This window comes from Sardina pilchardus, chromosome 20, assembly GCF_963854185.1.
Source record: "Sardina pilchardus chromosome 20, fSarPil1.1, whole genome shotgun sequence".
NCBI lineage: Eukaryota > Metazoa > Chordata > Actinopteri > Clupeiformes > Clupeidae > Sardina > Sardina pilchardus.
In genome coordinates this window covers 15,642,474-15,662,580 of record NC_085013.1, presented here as the reverse complement: position 1 = coordinate 15,662,580, position 20,107 = coordinate 15,642,474, and the positions used below count along the sequence as shown (strand labels likewise).

At 48.3% G+C, this 20,107-nt stretch overlaps 1 protein-coding gene across 4 annotated transcripts in view; it reads right to left on the bottom strand.

Moving 5' to 3' along the window:
- The window catches only part of LOC134067623 (AT-rich interactive domain-containing protein 1B-like), a 144,175-nt gene that overhangs the window by 19,140 nt on the left and 104,928 nt on the right, over positions 1 to 20,107 (bottom strand). For 3 of the 4 annotated variants that reach the window (XM_062522992.1, XM_062522994.1, XM_062522993.1), the window contains 4 exons: positions 12,585 to 12,665; positions 10,687 to 10,872; positions 5,223 to 5,553; positions 3,614 to 3,784 (listed from right to left, as the gene is read on the bottom strand). In XM_062522992.1, the coding sequence (XP_062378976.1) occupies positions 3,614 to 3,784; positions 5,223 to 5,553; positions 10,687 to 10,872; positions 12,585 to 12,665 (769 nt within the window). The remainder of the gene's footprint in view (positions 1 to 3,613; positions 3,785 to 5,222; positions 5,554 to 10,686; positions 10,873 to 12,584; positions 12,666 to 20,107) is intronic. The other variant, XM_062522995.1, reaches the window with a different exon arrangement.

Below are 20,107 nucleotides of genomic sequence, written 5' to 3'. Positions count from 1 at the left end.
CCTAAATGTTTAATTCCATCCCACCAGTCAGTGGTGTCATCAGCCGGGCCACTGATAGATGTGCCATACAGGGAGGGAGCGGGGGGAGAGAGGGGGGAAGAGGACCAGCTTTGGCGGAGACGGTGGGAGGCTCTGAATTATATATGGGCCCAATCTGCTTCCAAGGCAGCGCCACTCGCTCTCTCTGGGTGCCTGACTCAACCAAAACAAAAAAAATCCAAAATAAAACACAAAATGAAAGGACAGCTCCGAACATATTAAATCCCCAGAAAAGCTGCACATCAAACAGTCCCGATGAAGGGGAAAAAAAGCCATTTATTCCCGCCATTTATTAAAGCCAACACGCTCCTGCCAAGGCTATGAGCGACAATGCCGGGGGTGTTGTTGGATTCTTGACATTCAAGCAGCTCTTATTTATTTAGCAAATTTACTTACTAAGGAGGTCAGAAATGAATTATTTGGTGAGGATTTGCCCCCAAGACGTTTTTTCCCCTCGTGCTCCTCTCTCTCTCTCTCTCTCTCTCTCTCTCTCTCTCTCTCTCCTTTAGCTTTCCCATTTCCTTTGATTGCCCCCCCAACCTTTTCTCTATTTTCTTCAGTAGGTTCCATTTGGCTTTTCCACCCAGACACATATTCGGTGGCTCAGGGAGATTTCTGAGTCACTGACTGAGCACCGGGAGTCATTTGCTGGAGCCAGCTTTGCCCAACTGTGCTCCGAGGCCCAGAGACGCTCCACAGCCTGCTCTGCTTCGTCTCCACCCTGAAGAGATTACCTCGGATCAGTGTTGCCCTCAAACCCAATCTTGATCATTATGAATAATACACAGTAAGCAATGGATTGGCAGCGTAGTATATAAACTCTATTCTAATTTCCTCACCATGTAGTGGCTGTACCATCAGCCATCTTAGCTGTCTACAATACAAAAGGCTAGTCTTATCTACTGTAGGAGCACAACAAAGAATCAATTATGTCAGTGCTAAATACTATGCACATTTGCATTTAGTACAGTATATACTAGCTTATACTGTATTTATAGTCAAAGAAAAACCTCCTGTCCTTTTTGTACAGAAGAGCTCTTTATGCACCTACATGTTCTTTGTAGAATTATAATCAATAATATAAGGACAGTTTTGCCAGAAAGCTTCATTTTCAGTTATTGAATGGTACGTTTTGTGCTACTAAAAGGGCCTTGCGAGCTTTCTCTGTAGGAGAGGAGCCACACAATAAAAAAAGGACCAAGGCTGTTGAGGCTTTCGGGAGGGGAGTATTTCTACCCTGAATGCCAGCCTAGACACGATCGCCACATGTCCCCCATTCAGGCCACGCTCCTCGCCCTCTGATTGCCTCACCTCGTGCTTTCACGGGGTCATGGCGTGGAGCAGCGGGCCAGACACGCGAGCAGATGGTCAGACTCTGTCATTTCCCTGTCGTGCAAAACAGCTCTAAACGCTTCCAAATGCCCCGCAAAGATTGAGATTGTCACAATAGGAGAGTAAACATTTTTTTTCCCCTCTCCCTCGCTCCGCTCTCCTCAAAAGAGCCTGCAAGGACTTCTTTTGCAGCAAAATGCTCTCAGCTGTTCAAGAGCTTTCAACAGGGGGAAACAAAATGAGGACTGAAAAATAAACAGCAAGGTTCACAATAATGTAGGTGGAAAATGAGAGCGCGTGGGGGTTTAACTGGCTTGTCGGCTTGTATTTTACACACAGTGGCCAGGGCTTGCCGTGGCGGTGCAGCGATGCACACAAAGTAGGGGCCTGTCAACTCTGTGCCTCCTCAAAGTCAGCTAGAGGACCAGCAGGGCTACTGGGGGGGAGAGGAGGGGGGGGGGGGCAAGCCCTGTTGCCCTTCCTGCCTCCCTACACCAACCCTATGTCTCTCTCTTCCGCTCTCTCTCTCTCTCTCTCTCTCTCTTTCTATCTCATCTATTTCTGTCAGGTTGTTTTAATTACCTTTCACAGTCAAAGTCATCCCCAAGCCTTTGTCAAAGCAATCTCCAGAGCCCGAAATGATTCAACTCAAATACATTAAATGAAGGCAAACAACGGAGGAATCAGGAACGAAGCCGAATCATTATTATTATCTGGCTCATTATTTTTTCCATCTTCACGTGTATTGTGCACGAGCGAACGAGTGATTTTTGCAGACCACAATGCACACGGCAGATTTTGCTGATCCACTGGATTTCATTGAACATGGTCAGCTCCTGGGTATTACAGCTAGGGAACAGAGGTTGGCAGCGACAGAATAGTCCATTGCAATCAGCTCTTCTCCTCCTCCTGTCCAGGGAGAGCAGCACACTCTGCAGTGGCAAGGACACAGTCTGGCCACTCGTGTGGAGCTGATAGATGGCAAACAGCTCAGTGCACTGCAAAATATGGGCTACACTTACTACCCTGAATTGCCTGGCAACCTTGAGAAATTTCCGGACCGTCTCATATCTCAGCGTAACCTTGAGGAATGCACACCCGCTTCTGAATGCAAAATGAAAAGCTGATAACAATCCAGCAAACTCACAAACACGTTTGCAGTCTTTCAGGATGCGTCAGAGACGATGGGATCCCTGCACGCACCACAGAGGCGTCTGGACGTCTGATAGACGAGAGGGGGGGGGGCGGGCAGGAGCGTGAGGGTGAAGGGGGTGAGAGGAGTTGACTGACAGTGCCTCTGATTGGGCACAGCGGCGTGCATCATGTTGTGCCACTTCTTGTTGACAGGCAAGCCGTCTCATAATGGCTTCTTCAGCATTTACATACGAGGAGCTGCATCGCACACTGATGCTCCCCCCCCAACCACCCCTCCCCATTAATCACCCGCCAGTGTCAACACAAACTTCTCCTCAAAATGCCAAATGGCTTATGATGTATCGGCTCCATCGCTCCACAAAAGGCGTCTGTTAGTGGCGCGTGGACGCCGCTTAATTTGTCATTATTAACGCGCCGTGGAGATGATGGCACTTGCCCTTCGCTCTTTTTAAGGGACGCCATTGTAATTGAGCGGCGCGTCTCAGACAACGCTGGCCTCCGTTAGTGTCTTTATCCGTCGTGAGTTATGGCGCTCGGCTCCCTCAGGTGCAGATGGCCCCCGCGGGAAGGTGCGGACAGGATAAGAGTAAAAAAAAAGGGGGGGGGGGGGCTGGTGTTGGCGTGCGTGCTACGGCTCTGCGGAGGACCAACAGCTGCTTGCAGTTTATCTGGACAATAAAGGAAAGCATTCCGTCTGATGAATGCAAAGTGAAATCGTCTCGGCAGCGGCGCTGTGGTTTGGCAATCGTCGATCTTTAGCATGGATGTAAAAACAACAGGAAAAACACAACAAGCTCTGGCAACCACAGAAAGCTAAGCAAACACTTCAGGGTAGCAGATGTTGAATCATGTACAGCTCTTTTTTGGGGAAGGGGGGGGGGGGGTGAGGCGCGAAAAAGAACCTGCCAGTTTTACTGATTCATTTGCACACACTGCTTGTGCACCATGCACTGTCTCCAGCCATAGTGAGAGTGAGGTGAGAGTGGAAGAGAGAAAGCACAAGCAGAGGGTGTCACTTCAAGACCCATGCCAAACCAGAGGGATTAGAGCAGAGTGGCGGTGCGGTGGGACCGGACGGTGCACCTACCCGTAGGGCTCAGGCTGATGCGTGCTGTGGGATGTCTGGGAGTGGGCGGCGTGGGGCGCGTGGACTCCGTGTGGTGCGTGCGGTGAGGGTATGAGGGCAGGGGGTTGGCGGGGGCCTGGTCCAGGGTGACCCTGGTTGGTGTAGATAGGGGGTCTTGGGAATGGAGACCTTCTGTAAAATGAAAAGGTTTCATAAAAAAGATGGTTCAACCCTAAGCACTTTTTCTCACTGTCGGAGGAGATGACTTTTAGTGCTCAGTGCAGCAGGAGGTGGCGTGATTTAGCCCTGACTGCCTCGGCTCCTTTTAGACTCAAAGCGCTTTTCCCAGAGCACTGTGGAGCGTTCTGTTCCACTCCGTGAGCCCCCTCAGTGTTTCTGCCAAACGACTGGCTCACTCTCAGTCTCTCTCCTACGTCCAGATTCGACATGAGTGCATGTCTCTGGTCCTTACTGCCCCAAACAACTCTGGCGCTCATTAAACTATGAACACATTCCTGCGCCGCGTCCAAAACTAACAGCAGAACATTTTCAAAACAAACCCCACAACTTTGTGCCCAGTGTCGTGAAACAGAACACCACAGAGGAAAACCAAGTGTGGAGACAGACACCAAACAATAAACTTTGAAGAGATTTTTTTTCTTTCTTTTCCTGAACCCTGGCTTTGAAAAGTGTCTGAAAGCCGATGCTTCCACGGAATGTGAGGCATCGCGCTTGGAAACAGATGGGACTTGCAGTGTGCACAGACATATGTTCAACGTCACTGGGTGAAATCAGACGTTGGCATATGTCAGCTCTGCATACCTCCTCAAAGTAGTATTATGCTTCTGTATTCAATGTCTCCCTCCCTGAGTCTCAGCTCAGCTGTCACACTCTTATGCTGAGCAACGGCACTGACTGCGTGACTCATGCTGGAGGCTACATTTTAAACTTGATAGTAGCAATGTAAATCAACTACTGTATAACACGTGTTAGAAAAATAAACACAGCAAGAGCCCTCTGTTCAAACCTGTTTCTCGCTCATTACAAAATGTCTAACATTAAAAAAGTAAAATAGCTCTATAGAAAAACTCCGACTGAAAAGTCTCTTTAAGGTCAATTATTATTATTATTATTATTATTAATAAACAACATTAGCATTAGTGTTACCACTTTTCTTTTCCTCCTCAGATGTAAAGCTACATTTTGACACTGATGATCACTGGGGTTCTGTCTGGTCAACGCTGGATCAAGAAATGACTATCGTGTTTGTTTGTATGTTTGAGAGAGATAACAACATAGTTCGACTCTCACACTCCCTCTAGTGGTAGTACGAATAAGAATGCTGGCCAGTGAATCATTTCTAACATTGCCCTTGCTTTTGTTAGTGGTTGCCTTTCGATAGCTGTATATCAATCAGCTCCCCCAAATAGTCCGCTCTCAAAGGAGTGCTTTTACATAGTCTATTAGCCCTAATAGCACAGTATATTAGAGTGTGACACATGCACAAACTACCTGAGAGAGTTATTTTTCCCTCATATTGATCTGGCTGAGTAACATATTACATGATTCACTTCCTCTATTTTTGTACAGTGAGTGTTATGCTGGGTGTTGCTGCTGGACTCAGACTCACCTTCCCTGTGCAGTGCTGGCAGCAGCCTGCATCGCCGCCGTCGCCGCCTCCTGGGCCTTGCGATTCACGTTGCCCATCGGCGGCCCCATCCCAGGCCCGGCGGACTGCGGCATGTTGGGAGAGGTGGGCGCCATGCCCGTCATGTTGCCCGCGTACGGGCGGCTGCCCGCACCTGGGCTCCTGCCCATGGCCATAGGCTGCCCGGGGCCCTGGCCGTGCATGGGGCTGCTGGCGTTCATCCCCAGGCTGTTGTTGTTGTTCATGCCGGGGCCTGGGCCGCTATAGCTGGCGTTGGGCGCTCCGCTGTAATTGGACGGTCTCGAGTAGTTACCTGTAGAAAGGCAGAAAATTTTTTGTTTACTGCCTGCCCAGCAGTTTCTCTTCCTGTGAAGTGCACACAGTTGTTGTTTTACTTAATGGAAGCGCCGTCTGTGTCATTGGGGTGCGGTTGTGACATTTTAGCAGCAGGGCAGGACTGCTGAATCGACGAGGGAACAATTCAGCTGCTTGAGCTCCGATTTTGGGATCGTCGCACAGCCATTTAAAGCGCTCATAAATGATCTTAGCACCCTCCAGAGTGGCAGAGCAGTGTGACAGCACAGGCACTTCACAGGCTTAAACCTATCCATTTTGGTTCCAGCTACGCAAATACACAGCTGTAAAATGAAAGGATATGCATGCACGCACATTTCTCAAACACACAAACACTAACACACACGCACACACACACACACAAACACATATATATACACAAGTATACATAACAGTTGGCTCTTGCACTGTCAAAGTAATATTTTTTCTCTTTCGCAGGACAAATCCTTGAGAAATTTAAGTGGAAAATTCTGTGTTTCTTTTGTGATGGGGCTATTTATTTTGATTTGATTAAGGGTGCTTTGGTTGGGGCTTGGAGTCTAATCCCCTAAGAATATGTCTGGTAAAGGGGATCAAATTTCTTTCCAACCTTAAGGCTTTTCCTGCTTGGAATCGAGAGGGAGAGCACTCACAATATTCTGCGAAAAGGAGAGGAAAATTGTTTAGGGTTCCACAATCTGCCGCTCTATGCGGATGTTCCACCCTGTCTTAAGTCTACTGGGGTATAGGGGGGGATTTTTTCATGTGCAAGTGGACTGATAAATGCTTTCTTCTCCCTCTCAAGCAAAACTGATGAAATCTACTGCAGGAGATGTAGCTGAGTGGCTTCGCTGGAGCAGCCTTGATTTATCTCCGAGGCTCTCGGAACACGGCAACGTCCTCAAGGATGCCAGGAGAGGAGCTCTCCTAATCTCCAAGGACGCTGCAAAAAAAAAAAAAAAAAAAAAAAAAGAAACAGGACAGAGTCGAAGCGATGGCTGGAGATGACGGTTACACCGTGGAGAAATGTACAGAATTGTGGCAGCCGGCTTTCCTCTTCCCTCTTCGCTGGGAGGTTTGAGTTACACTATAAAGACCCGTGGGTAATCTGGCATGTTTCTAATGTGATCCTGAGGCCTTCTTTGCAGATGTAGCTGGAAAGGGGGAGGAGGGGCAGTCAGCGGGGTTGGCCTGTTCTCACAGCTTGGGCCGTTTCAGCTCTGGTCTTCATGGATGCCGCGTGGTCTCTGGCTGCCCTCCGGACTAAGAGGAAGACTCCGGCATGTAATGGCCTCCTACAGGGATACTTTGCATTGTTCTCTTGGATCCCATTGTGTCCATTTCAACCATCTATTTTTTTTCTCTCCACCATTCGAATCTTGGAGGCCTGAGAGGAACTCAATGTCAGTGTGTCCACTGGAGCACAGTAAACTGCACTTTAATGTTGGATCACCTGGACCTCAATTTAATGGGGAGAGCACACGGAGAAGCAGAATGCCTTTGATGAAAACATTCACATAGTGAAGGCTCTCGACAACTGAGGTGTTCTTTAGGTTTTAAGAGCATGGCTTTAGGGCAATTTGAGAATTTCATGCTGTTGGCTCAGCAAAATCACACACACACACACACACACACACACACACACACACACACACACACACACACACACACACACACACAACACTCACAAAGGACCTGGCTGCATGTCAGTGAAACGCTGTGGCTTTTGAAATGATTCACTGACAGCTTCCATGCAAGATTTTCCGCCCACTTTATCCCCTCCAAAAAACGGTTCATTTCCAGAACCAATGGTGCTCAGCCAAAGAGCTTCTTGAAGGACGATAAGAGCAAACTCACGCTCACCACATCTCCCTAACCCCCCGACAACCCCCCCACCCCCATCCAACAATTCTCCACTGCTGAGAGAGGCCAATAGGGTCTTGCTACAAATAACTTAATAGATCTAAGGATCCCTTCCCTGTATTTTTTCACATCCTGAGAGCCCATTGCGAGGGCTCCTCTCGTGGAGACTCAAGCAAGAAATGAAACAGAGCCATTTCTCTCCAGGACTCCACGGACACCCTCTGGTGTTCCCTTTATGGGCAGTTGCCGGTGGGAGGAGGTGTGGTATTTATAACTGGCCGAGGGGAGAAAAGTGGGGACTGTGGCGCGTTACCAATTACATGGAAATTCGAGGCACAGTCACGCATTCCGGGGACGCTGTTCCTGAGCTGTACTTAATCCGCGCACTCCCGCGGGAAACGGAGCGCTGTGACCGGGCAGATTAGAGCCACTGCTTCCTCAGCAAACAGAACCCCGAAACGCCACGCTCTCCAAGACCTGACTCGCCCAATCATGGCTGCCGTGGCAAAAAATGTTGCTTAGTGGCGAATAAATGGGCTACATACAAATGAGGGCCTGATTGAAGTGGGCTGCCAAGAGTGCGACTGTAAATTGTTGAAGTAATACAGCGGGAGATTAAAAAAAAAAAAAAAAAAACACAGAAGAAAGTCTCTCATGGAGCAGAGAGTTGAACATTTCTGAGAAGTTCTGATAAAATTATTTGCCTGCAGTATGGATTTCAGCCCCAAGACTTTATTTCCTTGACGACTGCCACAGTGGCAGCAAATCACCATCATTTTTTTTTTTGCCCAGACTCAGGAATTGTCTGGCCTTGCTTCTCGCTCACCACCTCTGCCTCTAATGCACTCTCTTCCTCCCGCTCTCTCCTGGCCTGAGGCCTCGCATCCTCGCTCAGCCACCTCAGCATCTCTCGCAGCGGGGAGTCTCTGGTGCATTGCAGCCCTGATGTGCCTCAAGGCTCTGTGCTCAGCTCTCTCCATTTCCCCCAAAAACCTTCCCTCGCTCGGGGGCTGACAGTGATCGCGTCCTCTCCTTCCAAACTGCAACGTGGGCCAAGTGCAGGGCTTTGGAGGAGAGTTGCTGGCCTTTGCAAGGTGGTTATTACCAGAAATCTCACACTTAAGTCTTCCAGACAGTTTTAGGGAAGTAGAGCTCACCACCAAAGCTCAGCAACAAGGAAGTATTCAGAAAATGCCAGGGATATCTTCTAGACCAGGTGCATTGTGAGGTGTCTTACAAATCTTGAGAGTATTATCTGTTTATATTTTACATTGTGAAGTTGTATAATTTTCACTCTCATTTTCCATTCTCTTACTGTGATTCGCATACACTTTCTTGACGAGAGAAAATGTCACAAACCTTTTAGCATTCTTTATCTCAATAGAGACTCAGAAACTGAATGAATAACACTGCAAAATACTCTGACAGTTTCCTTTTATATCTCATCTTTCTTACATTTTACATAAGTCTTCATAGCATACAAAGGAGAAGTGGATCTCTGTGTGTGTGTGTGTGTGTGTGTATGTGTGTGCCTGTGTGTGCATGTGTGTGTGTGTTTGTGTGTGTGTCTGTGTGTGTGTTCTCCTGTCAAACCCTTCTGCAAAAGCACCTCCAAGCCCTGACTTGACCAGCCAAGACAAACATGCAGGAAGGGATCAGGGAACTTGGAGCCCATTTCCATGTTGGTTTAATGGGTTAGTAATTTTCTGGCAGGAGGCGAGACAGAAAGCAGATGGACTCGTCATTAAGAACAATGAGCAGCAGCTGGTTGGCCTGTTCGCTCGGGCCCGACCTGAGGAGGACTGCTTCAGAACCCGGGCCCGCCACTGAGTTCCATGCCATGGTTCTGGGGGGGATGAGCGCTAGAAGAGGAGCCTCTGTAACACACGCGATCCATAGCGGGAGAGAGGCGCCGTGTCAGGCGAGCAAACTCACATCAGCTGTGCTAACTTTTCACGCTACACTGAGTAAGTTGCTTCAGTCTTCCTCTTCTTTTCCACTCCTCTGTTTCCATGGCTGTGTTGTGTTGGGGCAGCTTTCCCCCCTGAGTTACATTAAGGGAAAAATGGGGGGCGGGAGAGGGTAATACCAAACGTATCTGAACTATTAATCAACGCTGGGATGGGAGGGTCTCGGTGGTATTATGGGCTGTGCTGGGAGTGTGCATTTGTCATAGTGACACATTAAAGCGTGCATTATGAATACCGTAATATTCTATTCGGTGCATGACTGGAACGCTGTGCAGGCTTTAAACACAAACATGTGGGCTTGTTCTCTACACATGGACTATGATGCAACGCAGAACACACGTTCAACACTCAACACACAAATCAATGAAGAGATAATGCTATTCTCTTGTCTATTTCTCCCAGGGATGTGATGAAATTGACAGCACATTAATTTCTATTTATGTTATTCATTTATGGTGGGTGGAGGGTGGCTGGGAGGCAGGAAGGTTGGAAAATAGTGGTTTTGGCCTTTGGGTCCGTTAAATCAGTGTTCCCAAAGTGTCTCTGTTGTCTGCTGGCCAAGTGGACAGTTACTATAGAAACGGACCCTGACCGCCGAGCGTTCCTGGCCAGCCCGGTACTTTCAGAGCTCTTCGGCCAGCCACAGGTCAGAGGAGTCCTCAGAATAATAATGACCTCCGCTCCTCAGCCTCTCAGCTCTGTTAATGAACTTAGCCTGGCTGTTTTAAGCTTACATCATTGGTTTGTAGGCCAGCACTAATACACTGACCCCTTTTTAATAGGAGTGGACATGGCCATCCATTGCAGGCACCAACCTATTTTAACAGCTGCGAGTCAATCTTTACTTAATCCAATAATAACAAAAAGAGTGAGAAGGTGCATCTAGAGTTCAAACACTTCATGAATATTCTACTGACCTCGCTGTACCTCTGCTTTAATCACAAGCGGTGTGGAGATGAAACGAGAGAGAGGGGGAGAGAGAGGGAGAGAAAGAGGGGATGCGATAAAAACCCTTACTATTTCAGTCTCTCTAACCATTCCACGTGATCTGGGAATATGAATGTGTATGACAGTACGGAACAGTAACAGAGGCTAGATAGAGAAATACTGTAGATGATGTATATACACTAATTAAATTGTTTATAGTTTACTGAAAATTAAATTGTCCTAACAGCAGTCATGATGCTTTTTTCTACCTTTTTTGTCAAATGCATATGATTCACGACACGTGGATGGAATACAACAAAAAGGTGTATTATTACAGAATAACAGGTGATCACCTTGTGGTCCATATTGGCCGCTCTGATGTCCGTAAGGGCTGCTGGTGGTGGAGCCCGCGTGCTGGTAGGAGGCCGCCCCAGGGTGCATCTGTCCCACTGGGGAGCGGTGGGGGGACATGGGGGCCCCCGACTGCTGGGCACCAAACTGGGACACGGACTGATTCCGGTGCATGTTGGACATGAATCCTGAAGCACAAATACATTTCTTTTTACATTTCTCTGTTGTACTTTATGTGCAAGAGTTTGTAAACAAGTGGTTTATCATTCCACAGTCATTCACTGACTGAGACTGGTAGAAGTCTCAACAAACATGGCGAAGAAAGCCAAGTGCTATTGAAGGTTATGGCCCCTTTCCTCGTGTACCCACATACTGCATGGCCTCACAGCTATGTACAATGCAGTCTTACAGTGAGTTAAGACATTATAAATTCTGTGTAAGACTAAGACATCAGTGCCTTTAGTGAAATACACCAGTACTCTCAGTCTGCCAAATACATGTGAAGACATACTAGATTTACTTGGGAAAATGTCATTAAACTGTGACTGGATTTTTGCTATATTTAATTTTCGATATCTTCTCCGTATCTTCTCAAAGAGCTGTTCTCTTTGAGGGGCTTCCAGCATTCCCACTGACATTTGGACTGATCCTTCCAGAAGCCTGTGTTTAGATTAAATTCCATTTTATTACATTTTAAACCGAAGAGCAAATAAACCTGTGTGTGTGTGTGTGTGTGTGTGTGTGTGCGTAAGGGGAGGTGGGGGGCTTGTGGCTTCCAATCTTCTACAACCATGAAAGAGGTTGCCACTGTTGCCAACAACTCAGTTTGGTAATATTCCAGATTAGGCTACTTAGAAATGGCTGCCTGGCACAATCTCTGCAGTGAGGGCTAAATCCCAATACCAGTGACAGGGTGCGTGCATGGAAAAAAATACCATTATTTTGTACTCTAAAATATCTATTTTTTAATTGAGAGGGCATTTTCTGCAAATGGACCTGACAGACTGCTTATGCCGTTCTCTCAACTGAGCACGCTCCTCTAAAGGGCTGCAGCGAGCGTCAAGATACGGGAACGATGTGGCGAGGACCGAGAGTGCTCCGCCTCGCTCTGCCAGCCTGAGCAGCTTTCCAGGGAGAAACATTATTGTAATGTTTTGCTTCCATTAACGTGGGGGATTTGAAAAGAGAGAAAAAAAACACACACACAGTGTAATACTGCATTTTAAATTGCCTGGAAAATGGATGAGGAAGAGGGACATTGTGCAGACAGTGCTAAAAGCAAACAGCGCATTCAAGTTTGTTTTTTTCCCCTCCTCTGTGAGCTGACTCGAGTGGCTTGGGCTCTTAGCTGGACAACAACTGTAGGTGGGAGGGATGTTGTGGTGGTGGAGGTTGTGGTGGTTGGGGGGGTGCAAGTGAAAGAGGACACTCAGCTAAATTTATGAAAATTAGAGGAGCTCTCAAATGGCCGGCCTCAAAGGACTGAACTGTCATATATTTTAGAACGGCATTATGTTAACCACAGTTCCTCATCCGTCCAAAACACTGGCACAACAACTACAACAACAATAACAACAAAAGAGATGGAGCGAGAGAGAGAGAGAGAGAGAGAGAGAGAGCCTAACACAGCTAGAAACTACACACATATCATATCCATATTATGCCTCACAATAGCTGTCCGTTTCAGCACCCATTAGGTTTGTCTTTTATTGTCTATGGTCCGTAATGGATCAGTGGACCAGGAGTCTACTGGCATAGCTGTCAACAGACTGACATGGCGTGGGGTGATGGCCAGGTTCTAGGTTGTAAATTCTAGGTCTCCAAAAACAACAAGGGACAACTAGGGACTTTGTTCTATGAACGCAAATGTCCACTTCACAAACGGCAGCGGTGCACCTACCCCTCTCCTGAGACTGGTTTCCAGTGGGATGGGGGGCCACATCGGACATGCTCCCCGGAGTCTGCGGGGCATTCTGGGACCCTGAGGAGAGACAAAGAGGGAACGCTGAGGGTGAATATGTTGGCGACGTTATCGCTGAGCACGCCTCAGAGATGTAGGTTTGATGACGTTTAAAACACAAGCCGCGTCACACTTGGCAGATCAAAACAGATCACTTCATCATGCGTTCAGTAATACATCTCCGGTTCTGAAGGCTTTATCGCAGCTCTCTGAATATCAAGAGATATTGGTTGTGACGGCACCCCCTTTGAAAATATAGTCAAATGTCATTACAGAGTGGCTCTCATCGGTGAAAGAAAACGGCATATTTTTCATATTACCAAAAATAACACTTATCACTCAGCAAAGTCGTCAGGCTGTCTAATCTGATTGCTCTAAATCCTTTTCTCTTCTGTCACAAGCACATGGAGATAGAGAGACAGAGAGACAGATTGCTGGAAGCCATAGGCAAACCTATTTTTATACAAAAAGCTCCCTGTGTGATCATACCAAGGATATGGCATCTAACAGAAGCGATGATAAAAAAATAAATGATAAAAATGGATGCAATCATAGGCCACAGAGTGATAGTTCTTCCTACATTGAGTCCCTGAGTGTCACCCAAGCTTCCACCCTTCTTAAACGCACACACAGACCCAGAAAACACACCACACCTCACACACACACACACACACACACACACACACACGACACACGACACACGACACACACACACACACACACACACACACACACACACACACACACACACACACACACACACACGACACACACACACACACACACCTCCCCAGTTTCCTCATAACCAGAGGATAAAAATGTGCTCCGGCCCTGCAGTGGTAATTAATGTAATAACAAGCGGAAGCGCTCTGATTGATTTGGGAAACAGGAAGGGGAAATGTGTAAATTAAAACATGTAAAAGACTCGACAGGCTCAGACCAAAGCGGTGAACCAATAGGGACCAGGCAGGGGGGATGGGGGCAGCTGGTAACGACTGATGCCACAGCAACAGAAAACTGTGAAACTGGAACGACTGGCACAATGAATGGAGATGCAGTTTGACAGGGCGAGTGAGAAAGGAACTGAGCATTCACAGAAACTGAAGAAAAAAATACATTTACTGTATGTGATTTTTCATATCATACAACACAGTAGGAATACCATTAAAAGCATACATCAAACACAGCGTTACATCAAAGAAATCTTTCAAAATGTATTTTTCAATCCATTTCAATCTCAGATTCTTATTTACGAAAACTAACTTGCAATGTAAGATAGCATCATTAAGATCACTGTGAATCTCATGTTTGATTTTGTTTAATCTTATATTAAATGAAGAATACAAGACTTGGCTCCCTCTCGCTGACTGCAATCCACGTTTTGGCAGACAGCAGTGCTGCTGCAGCTCCGGTGTATATGAGCGAGCAGTATATACTCAGTGCAGCAGATGGAGTGACCTTCATGAAGTGGAGTAATGTAGGGAGGGGAGGTGGCAGGGATGTCGCGTAAACAAACCCGCTTAAATCGACATAATTGCTTTTGCGTTAACTGCATCAACAGGATTGCCGTCCCCCCTCTCCGGCGCCCACTCGGAGAGCGGCTAGTGGGCAGGCATCGGGGACGGGATTCGATTAGAGCGCGTCTGTCGCCCTGCTGAGGGACGCGGACGTGCGGAGAGGAGAGGAGAGCGCGCTAACGCCGCAGCGGCGGCGGCAGCGCTGCCAAAAATAGCCGCCCGACACGGGCTGGCCGCAGAGAGGGCTGGAGACGCTGCGGAGCGAGATGAAGGGGAGGGCAAGCGGAAGTGAGAAAGCTATCAGACCTGGAGGGGCCAGTCGGACGAGATGGGGGGCATGGGTTCATGAGTGTGTGTGTGTGTGTGTGTGTGTGTGTGTGTGTGTGTGTGTGTGTTTCTGGAGGGGGCCATTTTTGCTATCACGCCCCGAATGCGCTAACGCTGCTTACAGCCCCAATGAACCATGCCCTGAGCGGCCTCCTTTTCAAGGTCATCTCTCGCCTTGCATCGCCTCGGTCTAATATCCAGGGAGGCAGGAAGGACACGTGTGTGTGTGTGTGTGTGTGTGTGTGTGTGTGTGTGTGTGCCTATGAGCATGTGGCAAAAGTGGCTGTGGCAATGCCACATTGTGTTAGAGGTGGGAGACTAGGCAAGGGGAGGGTCACCCCCCCGTACTCCACAGCACTATCTGAACCCTCATCTCCACTGGTGTTACTGCTGCTCTAATCCACACTCTGCCTGGCGCCTCACATTCCACATGCAGCCTGGACAATGAGGATGAGGATGAGGAGGGTAAATTAGGAGGAGGAGGAGGCTGATAAAAGCAAGCCAAAGGGTTGGGCTTGGAAATCACAATCACAGCCACCAATCAATACCTGCACAAATCCTGGCCTTTTGAAATACCAGCCGGGAATCCTCCACACGTGACCAATCAAAAGGTCTGGGTGCTTTTTAAAAAGCCCATCCAATTAGAGGCTCCAGAGCCGATTTGATCTCCTCAGTTCTCTTCTACCCTCCTGTGAATACCCTCCTCACTGCACAAATCTCTCCACAAATGTACCCGAATGTGCTCAACAAATGCATTTGCTTTATTTAAGACAGTGGATAAAAAAATAAAGCATTTCTTTGGCAATGCTAGAAATATTTTAGTAATCACTTGTTTCAAGTATATAAAGAAAATATTGGTGTGTGAGTATGTCAAGTGCTTCTCAGGTACCCATATACTAGTCAGAGAATCATTTGCGTCAGCACATGGCACCCTGGTAAAGAGCTGCGCCCTTTTCCACCTTTGCCATTATAACTTCGACACCCAAACTCCAGCTTGGGTGGAAATAACCTTCAAACACACACACTAGTCAGTTCTGAAGAGAAGTGAAATTTGAGAACTGGAGCTACTCACTGATGGCTTGACTATGAGTATGGTTAAGTGCACCCAGTAGAGGAGAGGAGCAATGAGGAAGGAATTCTTTGAAGTGTTCGGGGCCCAAAACAATTATAATTTTCATTTATGGGCCTTTATTTCACTCGTGCAGTCATTTGAACTCCTCCCGCGGTGTGCCAAACAAGGGGCCGTGAGCGTGCAAGTTCATGCGTTTTGAGATAACGGTCCCCGGTTTTTTAGAAAAATATATCACTGTTTTCTTTCAAAATAATGTTCCATGAGGAACGTTGAGGCAACACAAGGCCCTTTGAAGAGCAGCGTTTCATCTTTGAAGTGTTTTTGTTTTAGGGGGAAAAAAAAGTGATTCAAACTCAAATGCCACAGCACAGTTCAAAGGCATAGCTGGAGCACTCGTGGCCATTTTTGCTACTCGGTTTTCCAGGGTGTGCAATTTTAAGCGGAATGCAGGTTCATGAGTGTCCAATTTTTGGACGCACTGACAATAAAGGCTCCTTAAACTAAAGATGAAAGTAATAATGCTGGGGGTTCGGGGGGTAAGGGCAGGGCTCTCAGAAGTCATGTTTTCATGTTTTTCAGGATGCTATTACTGGAGCGTGGGCTGATCCACCGACGCAGGCATAAACACAAGTGAATGTGTTTGGGCGCGCTGGGGCCGTGGGCTGGTTTAGCAGCATCAGCGGGTCCGAGGACCCCCATGTCTTCACAAACACACACACACACACACACACACACACACACACACACACACACACACACCTCCCAGACAGCTCGGCTAATCCATTCCATGGGTATGTCCTCGGGGGGAAGCCGGCGAAACAGCGCAAAAGCAATAATGGCTGGTCGGACCCAGATGAGCACGGGTAAATGATTTTGCGACCTGGGGCTAATGTGAGCTAACTCTCCCCGCCGGGGCGAGAGCCAAGCGCAGCGTGGCGAGTCCAACGTGCTCCCCTGGACCTCATTACAGCCCCACACAATAGGGGCGATGTAAGGGAAATGGACAAAAGTGCAGCTCCAGCTAAAAAACTAAGGCAAGAGGGAGTAGCGCAGCCTTGGAGTTTCACCACTCCGGCCCTCCATTGCTCCAGGAGAAATATAATGGGCCAGGGCTGCCTGCGGTAAGATCTGGGCGGTCAGGACACGCGCTTCATCCGAGTGTCAGTGGTGCCAGACGGACGCGACGCCCAGGGACATTAGTCTCACGGAGGGTGGCGGCCAATGGGAGTGGAGCGAGAGACGTGGAGGAGTGTCACAGGAGACAGACGTGGAGAAGCGAGAGACGGGGTGGAGAGCGAGCGCCTGAGGAAGCAGTGTGTGTAAGTGAGAGGGAGAAAAAAAGAAAGAGAGCAAAGCATTCAGCAGGGGGGTCTGGTGAACTGTCAGCTTAGGGATGGAACAGCCATGGGCATTCTTTGCGTGCACGCACACACACACACACAAACACCCACACACACACAGAGAATTACATGCACCCACCACAAGGGAGACTAATTGCCACAACAACCAAATATGGGAGACATATTTTGCCAAACTGTGAGCCCTTCACTTGGGAAAACAGAGCAGCAACAACAACAAAAACACATCCTCTTAGAATGAAAACTTGTTTAACACACACATACACAAGTACCTCCCCGTACAACTCTCACTCATTCCCTGGTTACATTTGTTTTATCTTCACTAAGCATAATCTGAAATATGAATATTTCTTTGGATTGCTTTTAGCAGTAGACCCAGCACACACAGAGGCTCTCTTGTGTCTTCCAGACACAGACACACACACACACACACACACGCACACACACACACACACACACACATCTACATTTCCATGTCTCTTCTTTTACCATCTCAATTACCATAATGTGCCCTCGACGTTCGGCTCGCTTGCTTTTGTTTTCGTTTGTTTTGCTTCAAACGCAGAGCGGTCGGAGGACTGCAGTGGCGGGCGGAAGCGTCCAGACAGAATGCCAGCGGACAGCGTGGCCCCTCTCTGCCCCTCCGCTCTCCTGCTGCCTCGCCTCCTCGCTCTCCCTGACCTTTCGCCGGCTGAGCGGCCCTGGAAGCACTTCAAGCGAGAGCAGATAAACAGCTTACTCTAAAAGCCCTCATAAGGAAGTTTAAACCGCGTCTCCGAAAAGTGAAAATAAAGGGGAGGGAGGAGGCTGTGGCGAGGGAATGAGGGAACAGGAGAGAGGAGGGGATAGAGGGAGAGAGGGAGGGAGGGAGGGAGGGAGGGAGGGGTGGGCGCAGCCATGCTAAATGGACCTTGATGGACCTTGGGAAAGAATGACAGGGGGAGGAGGAGGGTAGGGGGAGAGTGCGAGCGAGAGCAAGCCATTTTCAACGCCGGTTGGCTGGAGTGTGCTGTCTGCCATTAGGGAGTGGGATGCGGTCTGTGTCGATTAGCGCGGCACAAAAGTGAGAGGCTCCACTCCACTCACAATGGGCCCCGTGCTACAGAGACTCAAAAGCACTGCGCTCAAGAGATCTTTATCACTTAGGAGAAGTAGAGGAGGCCAAGAGGACTCACTTCAACTAGTATTATTATTATTATTATTATTGTTATTGTTATTATTACTATAATCATTATTATTACAGTTGTACTGTGGTTGTTGCACCAAAACATATGTAGCAAGGAACAGGAACATTAGCAGTGTACTTGATCAGTCACTTGATGATGATATATGATCTAGTCTTCAATCTACCTGTGGATTTATGGTGCAATTCACATGCACCATCATATGCTATCCCTGGAAAAGTCACATACAGAATTGTTATTTCTTTATTTCATTCTTCCCTGATGCCTGTGACACACATCATATTTGTGGCTCTCCTCCTCCATGGGCCTGATATGGCATTCCCGAGCGTGGCTCTCAGTGTGTGTTAGTGTGAGTGTGACGTGTGCGCCGGCCCCTGCTGTCTCCCAGGCAGCCCCGCTCTGGAGCTCAGTGCAGGACACGCCTCACGCCCCGATGGCTTGATGCGACACGACCGCTGAGTGACGGGCCCGCTCCAATCCCCCTGGCCCGCGCTTGCCACTCCCAGAGACAGAGGGATCTCGGCACAAATGCACATCGGCCGCCGGTGCCCCCCCTACGCCCTCCACCCCCCCACGCCAACCTCTGCGCTCTCCTACCCCCCCCCCCCCCCCCCCCCATTTCCGCCTGTGGCTCAGGGGAGCACCCTGCTAATGCCCCTCATGTCCCTGAAGGTTCAAAGACATTCAGGCTGCGCGACGCAATTTTTTTGTCGTTGTTGCCCCGGCTGTCACAAATCTGGCGCGACGGGAAAAATCAATTTGCCGAGTGCTTCCTGGCTCGAGGAAAATCCGAATGCCAGGCAAAGTCAGATAATGTTCCGGCGTATTCGATTTGCTTCGGTGGGGCTGAGCAGAGGCAGAGTCTCTGAGTCCCTGGGATCATATGGAAGAGCAAGAGAAAGAGAGAGCCAGAGAGAGAGAAAGAGAGAGAGAGAGAGAGAGAGAGAGAGTTAGAGAGAGAAAGTGTGAGGGAAAGAGTGAGAGTGAGAGAGTGAGAGATGAGCGCCTTAAGTGTTTTACCTCTTGTTCCTGACAGAGCCAGTGGGAGCGTTAGTGGCTACCGTGTTAAAGTCTTTGCACCATGCCGAGGTGGAGGAGCTGTCTGTGAGTGGGGGCAAGGATGTGTCATGCATGTTTAATGACATAACAATATTTCCATGTGGCATCTCGGAGGACAGCAGCTAGCCGTGGGACACTCTCTGGGTCCTTCCCTCTGCATATGCGCTTGTGTCATGTATTGACATGGCCACATGGATTCCAGCACTAATACATTTTGCAGATTCACGCATCAACACATTCCCAGATAAATACACAACCTACATGCATGCCCAGGTCTACATTCAGCAAATACGCTCCAATGCACACGAATCAACATCTCCTATTATCGTGACTGACAGGTATTCTGCCAGGGCATAAACATTCTGAATGCAGCGCAAGCCATTTTTATTCCCAACCATGGCAGCAGAGAAGCATTCTGCTTCACTCAAATCACCTCAGTTTTGGTATAATGATCAAATTAATCACTTATGGCAGTCGGATTAGCATTGTTTTGCAACGTAGCGCTAAAAAAACCACTCCGCATTTGTACTTCAAATTGAAACCAATTCACTGGCGCAGAAAGCAATTCACCATGTTTCGAGCATATCGCTCAGTTTTGTTACATAGCCTGAATATTTTCGGGGAACAGTTTTATTGTGTCAGGTTTGTGTTCTCCTCAATGCCAGTCTCTTTGGTCTCATACTGCTCTCAATATTTCAATCTGGCCCGTCTCCTTCAGCCATTGTGCACCAGGAGCCGCTGCCTCCTTTCCATTAGCGTCAATCACTGTCCGCACGCGCTCAGTCTGCCACCACGGCGTGGCCTTCAGGAGCTCACTCATGCATTGGTCCCGCCTCATCACAGTGATTGACAGCTCAGCACACTGGTCAGGATTCCATCAGGGAGGACGTCTGGGTGGACAGGCTGGCCAAACAGCCCATCAACACACGCAGACATAAACACACAC